Source organism: Geospiza fortis, unplaced genomic scaffold (genome assembly GCF_000277835.1).
Source record: "Geospiza fortis unplaced genomic scaffold, GeoFor_1.0 scaffold370, whole genome shotgun sequence".
Taxonomy (NCBI): Eukaryota; Metazoa; Chordata; class Aves; order Passeriformes; family Thraupidae; genus Geospiza; species Geospiza fortis.
The window spans coordinates 53,718-63,416 of NW_005054741.1; the positions used below are offsets into that span (position 1 = coordinate 53,718).

Sequence of the window (9,699 nt, forward strand, 5' to 3'; positions counted from 1 at the left end):
CCCTGGGCGGCCCCCCCTGCCCCGTGCCGGGCCCGGCCCAGCGCGGGGCGAGCGGCGGAGCGCGGCTCGATGCCTCCCTCTGCCGGGGCTGCGGCCCCAGCGGGGCGGCGGGGCCGAGCGGTCCGGGGAGCGGGGGTGGCATGGGCATGGGGGTGTGCGGCGGGGATCGGGATGCGGGGTGGGGATCAGACTGTGGGATGCGGATCAAGATGTGGGGTGGGGATCGGGGTGCGGTGGCGATCAGGGAGGGGGAATACGGGATGTGGAATGCGGCATGCGGCATGCGGCATGCGGGATGTGGAATATGGGATGTGGGATGTGGGATGCGGGATGTGGGATGCGGGATGCGGGATGCGGGATGTGGGATGCGGGATGTGGGATGCGGGATGCGGGATGCGGGATGTGGATGCAGGTTGTGGATGCGGGGTGGGTGAGGGAGGCAGATGTAGAGGCAGGAGATGGGATGAGATGCAGAATCCAGGGGCAGGAGGCAGATGCAGGATGCAAGAGACAGGTGGGGGATGTGGAAAATGCAAATGCAGGAGGTGGGTGTGGATGCAGGATGAGGGAGGTGGGATGCAGATGTTGATGCAGATGTGGATGTGGATGCAGGATAAGGGAGTTGGGATGCAGATGGGGATGTGAATGTGGATGCAGGATAAGGGAGTTGGGATGCAGATGCAGATGGGGATGAGGGATGCTCCAGTCCCTGCTGCCCCCATCACGCTGTGGTCTCAGCCTGTGCTGGGGGCTCCCCAGGTCACCAAGGAGAGGAACCATCTCCACAGAGTCACACAGGTTGCCCCGTGCCAGATGCACCCAGAGGCTCTTGGTGCCGTGTCAGGACCTTCATGAAAAGGGTTTTTCTTCCATTCTTCTTCCTTTTGTCACATTCCTCCTTTTCCTGGAGCAGGGGGACAGCCCAGAAGTCGAGTCCCTGTGAGAGGCTGCTCTCCTGCATGGCCTCTGCAGAGGAACCTCAGCAAAGCTCAGTCAGAGCCAGGACCCACGTGCCTTGGGGAGGTCTGGGGGATAACTGCCACCACCTCCCTGCCCCGAGGATCACAGAATCATTACAGGTCTGGGGGATGACTGCCACCACCTCCCTGCCCCGAGGATCACAGAATCATTGAAGTGGCAAAAGACCTCCAAGATGGAGACAAACTATTTACAGGAGCCTGGAGTGCCAGGACAAGGGGGAATGGCTGCCAGTGCCAGAGGGCAGGGCTGGATGGGATCTTGGCAATGAGGAATTGTTCCCTGGCAGGGTGGGCAGGCCCTGGCACAGGGTGCCCAGAGCAGCTGGGGCTGCCCCTGGATCCCTGGCAGTGCCCAAGGCCAGGCTGGACACTGGGCACAGTGGGAGGTGTCCCTGCCATGGCAGGGGTGCAAGGAGATGATCCTTAAGGTCCCTGCCACCCAAACCACTTCCTGATACCGTGATTCTCTGGTGTGCCTTTTACCTTTGTGCCTGGGAGCCCCAGGCAGGCCTGTGGCAAACCCACCTGGTGCTGGTCTCACAGCTTACCCAGCCTGTCTGGGATGATGCATCAGGCAGGAATCCCACCTCGAGGTGGGGCCTCCCTCCCTTGTCAGCTCCTCTGCAGACCCTCAGAGCTGGTCCTTAAAGCTACCAATCTCTGGGAACTTCATTTGCTTTTCTGGTTAATCTTTAACTCCCCTTTGTGCCCACAAGAATAACTGTTCTCACTGATAACCCCTGGCTGATCCCTGTGATCCCTGTGGGCTCTGCTCCCTAATTAACTGATGGAAATTGCTGATATCCCTGGCACAATAGCGTGGATATCCAGCACTCTGCTATAGAATATTTTAGACTTTATTGAGGTATTTATTCATTCTTTTTTTAGCAAAGAAAGCAGGCACAGCCTCATTCTCCATTAGACCTTTTTGTGGGAGGGAAATCAATAGAGGAAATTATGTTTGGTTCAAATATTTATGCTGTGACATCACTCGGGGTATGGGCATTTCTCCAAATTAACCACATGAAGTGTGCAAAGCACAACACCACATCTGACCATAAAAAAGGCACACACAGAGTCATGGAATCATGGAATGGTGTGGATTGGAAGGGACCTTAAAGACCACAGAATCAGAGAATCATAGAGTAGAATCATGGAGACTGGCACAGCCCTGCCAGCCCATGCAGTGCCAGCTGTGCCCCATGGGCACCTTGTCCCCAGCCCAGAGCACTCAGTGCCACCTCCAGGGCACACCTGCAGGGATGGGCACTGCAAAGCTCCCTGGGCAGCCCCTGCCAAGGCCTGAGCTCCCTTTCCATGGGCAAATTGCTGCTGCTGTCCCAGCTGAGCCTGCCCTGGCCCAGCCTGAGGCTCTATCATTGTAACAATTCACAACTCTCAGGTGGAACTTTATCACCCAAGTCTGTGCAGAAATTCCAGCTGGCACCAGGTGATGAGTTTGCCCTTTAATTTTAACATAATTTCTGCTGCCTTTCTGAGCTGTGTGACTCCACCACCCCTGTGAGCCTCCAGCACAGACCCCCAGCTCCAGCCCAGCTCATGCCACGACTGTGGGGTCACATTTGGCTTCCTGCAGCTTTCTGGTGCTGCAGGACTGACCCAGTTTTTGCTCTGTACACAACTGGAGTCATCACGATGGGACCAGCAGCAGATGTTGGCCATGAGAATGTCAGCACTGGGAGAAGAATTTTTCACAAATTTGTGAATCTTAGGCAGGCTGATCACTGCAATGCTGGGGATTAGTACAGCACAGGTGTGGGAGGTGCAGGTGTTCAAGGCCCTGCTCTCAGTGGTGGAGAAAATGTGCATGGAATACATCTTGCCAAGGCTAAAGCAGGGGGATTGGAGTTAAGCTCCCCCAGCCTGTGCAGCATCTGCAGCCCATCACTGCCTGCTGGCCTGGGACGGCCAGCCCCATGCTGGGCAGGACTGGGCAGTGTGGGGCTGCTGGGAGCCCAGTGCTGCCATCCTGAGAGCCCCACTGCCCCAGAGATCACCCCAGAGATCAGCCCCAGCCACCTCCCTGCAAGGTCTCCTAGTGACCTTGGGCTCACTGGCACCCACCAGGACCCCAGGCCCTTCTCCAGTTCTGCTTTCTGGTCAGAGAGTCCTCATCTGGAATAAAAGCCCCGATTATAATGAAATTTAACCCAAAGTCTGTGGCACAGGTCTGCTCAGGCCCAAAGCCACAGCACAGTGTGTCCTCAGGCTCTGGTTTATTCCTGCTAAAATTGGTCACTGATCGCAAGGAGCTGCTGTGACTCAGCTGGGTGTTTGCATTCTGTGCGATTGACTTCCCAAGCACTCTGCCATCTCGAGCTCAGGCCCCGTTTCCATGGCAGGGGGGGATGAGTGCCCAGCTGTCCCAGGCTGCAGTGCCACTCTCAGCCCCCTCTGGCAGCCCTGAGCCTCCTCAGCCTCCCACGGGAACTGCCATCAGCACAATCCTCGGGGAACACCCTCCCCTGCCAGCTGGGACCCCTCTGGCACAGAGGCTGAAGAGATTCCTTTCTTCTCTGGAACTTCATTTGCTCCTAGTGGAAGGTGTCCCTGCCTGTGCCGGGGTGGGACTGGATGGGTTTTAAAGTCCCTCCTAACCCAAACCCTTCTCTTAGAATACTTGGAATAAAAGCCTCCCTGAGTCCCTCAGAGACAGAAAGGAATGCAGGGATTGGACTGGAACCTTTAGAGAAACTGAAATACATTAAGCCTCACAGATATGAAGTAGGAGTATAAGTTTGGTTTTAACTAAGTAGAAATATATCTGAAGAGACTCTGCTAGCAGTAAAAGGCCCTAAAGCCTAGTTTAAAGTTCAGTAGTGATACCTTTCACAACATTAACTTAGCTCCAGATATCAGGAAAACATAGCAGAACACTGCTTGCATTTCTGGATAGCACAGATAGACCATTTGTGTGAGCAGATAGAACTGTGTGTAGGTTTTGGGTAAGGACTGACACTGCTTTCACACATTAGAATTAAGCCAGGAGAGGTGTAGGAAGAATGTTTTTAGCTGATTATATGATTTATGAATAAAATACCCCTGTATTGGGGTAAAAGAGGTAGCAGTAGCTGCTGCTGCTGCTTCTAAACACTGGGACCCTGTGCCAGAAAGCTTTTAGCTTTTTTTAGCATGGGCTTGAATACTCTGAACTCTTCACCTTCGAGGCTGATGTATTCATTGAATAAACAACTTTACAACAACCAACAACTGCTCCTGTCTCTTTGAAAGGCCCAAGACCCACTCCTAACTCGACACCTTCCATCCTTCTATGATCTCCATGATTCTGTGCCCAGCCTGGCTGAGAGCTGTGGCACAGGTCCTGCACCCACAGCCCAGAGCATGGCCACTGCTGGCCATGGGCTCTGTGCTGCATTTGCAGGGTCTCAGGGAACTGAGCCATGCCAGCTCTGCCCTGTGGGCTTGTCCTGTGGGTTTGTTCCCAGCAGCTTTCCTTCAGACCATGGCCACGGCCCTGCTGCTCCTCACTGTGTGGTGCAAACGTGCCTCTGAGGGGACACAGACAGCAGCAGAGCTCTGTGCTCAGGGGAGACATTCAAGGCTCCAGCACACTGAGGCAGTGCAGGGAAATGCTTACCAGGGTGGCAGAGGGGACAGGGGGTGGTACAGAGAGGCACGAGGCAGTGAGGGATGGGCACGGGCTGCTGCTGGAGACCCCATGGCTACAAACAGCCCTGGAACGCTCACTTAAGGAAATACAAACTCAGAGAGTGACAAAAGTGGTTTGGAGGGACAAAGAGAGCACAGAAGGAGCATCTGGTGTGGGAAAATGCAGCATATTTAGGTAAGGGGGGTGTACAGGGATACAGGCAGCACAACAGGGAGACATTCCCTGTATTCTGCACCATCCCATGCACAAGGACAAGGTCTGGGCATTCACGTGGGACAACCTGGAAAGTTTTTTGGAGAGATGGGGGGATCTGCACACCCATGAACACGGTGTCTGTGCAGGGAAAGGTCACAGGAAGGGTAACTCAGGGCTGAACCACAGGTAAATGGACCAGGCCCATCGCTGGAAGTGTTCCAGGCCAGGCTGGACAGGGCTGGGAGCAACCTGGGACAGTGGGAGCTGTCCATGCCCATGCAGGGGCTGGAACTGGAGGAGCTTTAATGTCCCTCCCAGCCAAACACTCCTTTGATTCAATGATTTCTGCTTTTCAGCAAATGTTGTCTGAGTAAACATCAAGTCAACCAAGTGTGTGATGGCATCAAATGGCTCCAGGACCAGCTGCAAAAATCTGCAAAGTCCCTGGTGCAGAAGCCTGGGCAGGAAGGAGTAAAAGCATTGCTATGCCTCAGATTCCTGATGCCCATTGGAGCAGGAAAGTTAAAGCAGGATTCGAGCAGGATGTGTCCGGGAAGGGGCAGTGCCCTCCTGGGGCAGCACCGTTTTGGGGCCAACTTCCCTGTTCTGGTCTGTGGTGATCAAACAACACCAAGGGCAGCTCCGGGGCAGCCCTGGGGGCAGGAGAGAGCATGGACTGCTGACTGAGAGCAGATCCAGCAGAGAGGGATCCACCAGGAGACCCCCAGAGCCCCTGGGGCCATTTCCAGAAAGGCCCAGAGGAGCCGGCTGCACGTGCTCACACCAAGAGCAGGACGCTGGATGCCAGGGTGGGGAATGTTTCCTACAAAAAGTGTCCCCTGACTGGGGCAGTGCCCCAGGACCACCTGCTTGGATCAATGCTGGAGCCAGCACTGGTGATCTCCTTTCCTACCCAATCTCTCTTTCACACTCTTCTGCCTCCCTCTTTCACTTCACTCTTTTATTTCTCTCACTATTACAACGTAGGGGCAAAGCATGCATCCATTTCCACACCAAGTGTGGAGCTGGCCAATAAAACCTGGTGAGCTTTGTTTTTAGGACCCTTCTGGGTTTTGCCATTCCTTTGTGACCCTTCTTTTGGGCACCTATGACTCCTGGGTGCTCCCTTGTACACAAGAGTGGGATGTGACACCTGGCACGACTGAGTCACCGAACAATGGAACAACAGATTTCAGAGAAAAAGCAGCTGAGATGAACACACAGTGGTGCACTGGGGGGAACACGTCAGATGGAAGATGACAGGCTGGTGGCTGACAATTATCTCTCAGGAACAAGCTGTCACTGCTCTGACAATGTTACAACACAGTTCAGTGATCAGCAGTTCCAAAAACAAAGCAGACGTTAGAAATTCCCTGGAAAGGAGTAGGAAACGTGGCCAGGACAGTGCAGGGCGTCTGAAATGCCACAGTCCTGAGCCTCGAGGGGCAAAACTCTGCTGGTGGAGGGAGCAGGGGTGGCAAAGGGTCTGAGGTGGGTGAGGGAGATCTGCTCAGGGACATCTCAGTGTGAGGGGTTGGAAGCACAAAGCTGTTTTCTACCTGCCAGGAGGGCACAGGGACAGGAGCAGAGGGAACGGCCTCAGGCTGGGCCAGGGCAGGCTCAGCTGGGCCAGCAGCAGCAATTTGCCCATGGAAAGGGAGCTCAGGCCTTGGCAGGGGCTGCCCAGGGAGCTTTGCAGTGCCCATCCCTGCAGGTTGTGAAAGACAGTCGGGAGTTCCCCTCATTTGCCTCACAACCATCTCAAGGACAGACATGGGGACCCTGAGGGCCCTGATGGGAATTCTGGCCTGCCGGTGGTGGATGAAGGCCAAAACCCTGAGGGCCCTGATGGGAATTCTGGCCTGCCAAGGGACTGTTCACAGCTGTGTCTACAGCTTCTGGCAGGGCCTGCCGAGGGGCTGACACACCCTGTATGCTGGCACCTGTTTCGCAACAATAGCTTGAGAATTTCCCCACCTCTTGGCCTGGCTGGGCTTTTCTGGGGTAACCTTTGGTGGTCCCCCCTCACAGAAAATCCATCATCTGCTTTATGACCACCGTGATGGACAAGCTTGAGATGGGAGAAGCCTCTCCCTCAAGGACTGGGCCATGAAACCCCTGTGTGGAGAAGCTCCCCCTCCCAAGGACTGGGACTGAAACCCCTGACCCAGGGGAGGGAGAGCCAACCTGACCAAAGCCAGATTTTGCCAAGCACTACCTGCTGGCTGGACCAAGAAGAGAATGGCTCTCACAGCTTATTGCTGAGAGCATGGACTACGTGTTACATCTGTTCTTTAGTGTATCTATTCCCCCACCTCACAATTTCCAATAGAGTTATCATAATAAAAACCTCTGAGTTAACCAGAGATTTTGAGATCCCCCCAACATAACAGGCCGGACTGGACCAAAGGACATGGTCTCCATGTTTGCTAGCTATATCCCCCTCTTTCTCTCTCTCTTTTTCTCTCTTTCTCTATCTTTTCTCTCCCTTAATCCCTCTATCTCATTCGCTGTGGTCATTCAGTAAAGATGCATTTGGTTTGATTATCACTGCAATCCCCATTCCGTGTTGGTTCTGCACTCTGAGATCAGTTAACAAACCATCAGCACCTCCGTTCCTACGAGCAGATTGTGACACAGGTGTCCCCTGGAGGTGCCACTCAGTGCCCTGGGCTGGGGACAGGTGGGGAGGTCTCTTCCAACCTCAGGGATTCTGTGATCATGACAGCAGGGTCTGCCAGAGCCTAAAGTGCTCACACATGCAATTTAGAAGGGTCTGCTCCTCAGGCAGGTGATTCATCCCTGAAACAGCAGAGATGTGAGTGAAGAAAAGAGCAAATCAGCCCCCCAAGCTGCTCCAGGAGGAAGACTCTGCCCCCATGTGAGGGCAGGGGCTTTCCAGGGGCTCTGGTGAGGCTTTCAGCCCCAGTGGGTGTGCTCAGGGGTTCCAAGGAGGTGCACTGCTCCCCCTCAGCTCTGCATTTCGGGTTTGTGGTGGGAGTTGTTCTTTTCATTCTGAGGCAGCAGCCTGTGTGACATTCGCTGCCTTTTGCATTTTTTCCATGGCTCGTTCCATCCCCAGAGCCCTGGCCAGTCCCTCCTGGGCTCTTCTGCCCCGTGCAATGGGCAGATCCCAGCGAGGGGAGCAAAGGGGGTTTGTGGTGAGGGGCCAGGGCTGGGCACACACCTGCTTTGGGAAGGAAACTCGGGATTTCTCCCAGGCTGGAGCAGCCAGAGGCCACCCAAACATTGTCCCTGTGCTGGCAAACACTGCCACCAGGCACAGCTCCTTCGAGAGGGGGAAGTTCCTCCCCAGGGCAGCACCTGTGCCAGCAGCTCTGCTGTTAAAGCTGCTGGGCTGCCTGTGAGTGCTGGAGAGAGGGCAGAGGCTTTTCGGGCTGGTAAGGTTGACTGATTTGGGGTTATAATGCAAGTTATAATGCAAGTGAGCTACTTCCCAGCTCTCAGGTTTCCGTGTCTGTCTCCTCAGGCCTGTAGCTGCTTTTTCTGGGGCGTTTTGTGCTATTTTAATGCTGTAAATGCTTTGTCTTGCTTCTGTGTTTTGCAAAATTCTTCTTAAAAAGTGTCTGGTTCAGGCCCTTGTGCTGTGTCAACGAGGAATGGGAAGGAATTTTCTTGGTTAAGTCTTGATGTTGGTTGATTGGTGTGGGATTGGTTTTGGGGTTTTTTTAGAAAAAGCCTATAAAATTGGTCCCAGCCTCTAGGCAGGCAGAGGAGGCCAAGGCACAGTGTGAGAAATGTCTTTTATTGCTGAAATCAGAGCAGGCTGGAGCACCCTGCGTGGTGGGAGGTGACCCTGCCCATGGCAGGGGTGGAATGAGATAGGCTTTGAGATTCCTTCCAGCCTTCTGTGATGCTTTGGTGATTCAGCTCTCCACTGGAGGCCTCAGGAGAGGGTGTCCAAGTCTCAGACACAGATAAAGAAAATGTTTTCCTGTCTTAGCACAGTCCTGAAGTCACCATGGGCCTCCTGCAGCTCCTGGCCCACACAAGGTGCTGTGTTTGATGCGCTCCCTGAGCTCAGGACAGACATCCCTGTGGTCCCTTTGCTCAGGAGAGACATCCCTGCGCTCCCTTAGCTCAGGAGAGACATCCCTGCACTCCCTCAGCTCAGGAGAGACATCCCTGAACTCCCTTTGCTCAGGAGAGACATCCCTGCGCTCCCTTTGCTCAGGAGAGACATCCCTGCGCTCCCTTTGCTCAGGAGAGACATCCCTGTGCTCCCCTGCCTTGGAGCACAAGGGCTGGGGCTGGCAGCTCCTCTCTGGAGCACTGGGAGGCAAAAGGGCCCCGAAGGGAGCGGGTGTCCCGAGCCCGCTCCTGGCTCAGGGCTGATGGAGGGCTCAGCTGTTTGTCCCCGCGGTGCTGCTGTCCTGGCGATAACGGTGCCCGGCCTTGCAGCCTGCCTGGGGGGGCTGCTCCGTGTCCTTGGTGCCATCAAGATGTGTTGTGTTGTCCCTGGAGGAGCTGCCAGCTCCTGGGGAGTGCCCGGCTGCACTGCACCTCCCTCGCTGCTGCCCGCGACAAACCCGCTCCTGGGCTGTCCCTGTCCCCTCTGCCCAGCCCTGTCCCCTCTCCTGGGCTGTCCCCTCTGTCCCAGCGCTGTCCCCACTCTCCCAGCGCTGTCCCCTCTCTGTCCCTGTCCCCTGTCCCGCAGCGCTGTCCCCTCTCTCGCAGCCCGTTCCCAGGATGGCGGTGGCTCTGGCGGTGGCTCTGGCGGTGGCGCTGGTGCCGCTGGCAGCCGAGGCGGGGAGGGACCCTCTGCTGAACGTCTGCATGGATGCCAAGCACCACAAGAGCCAGCCGGGCCCCGAGGGCAAGCTCTACGAGCAGGTAGGAGCGGGGCTGGGA

General features: G+C 55.4%; 1 protein-coding gene across 1 annotated transcript in view; it reads left to right on the forward strand.

The window, feature by feature from the left end:
* Window positions 1-9,537: 9,537 nt before the first annotated feature.
* The window catches only part of LOC102037080 (folate receptor alpha-like), a 1,622-nt gene continuing 1,460 nt past the window's right edge, over window positions 9,538-9,699 (forward strand). The window contains 3 exon segments of the mRNA XM_005431045.2: window positions 9,538-9,565; window positions 9,568-9,653; window positions 9,655-9,681. Of these exon segments, the coding sequence (XP_005431102.2) occupies window positions 9,538-9,565; window positions 9,568-9,653; window positions 9,655-9,681 (141 nt within the window).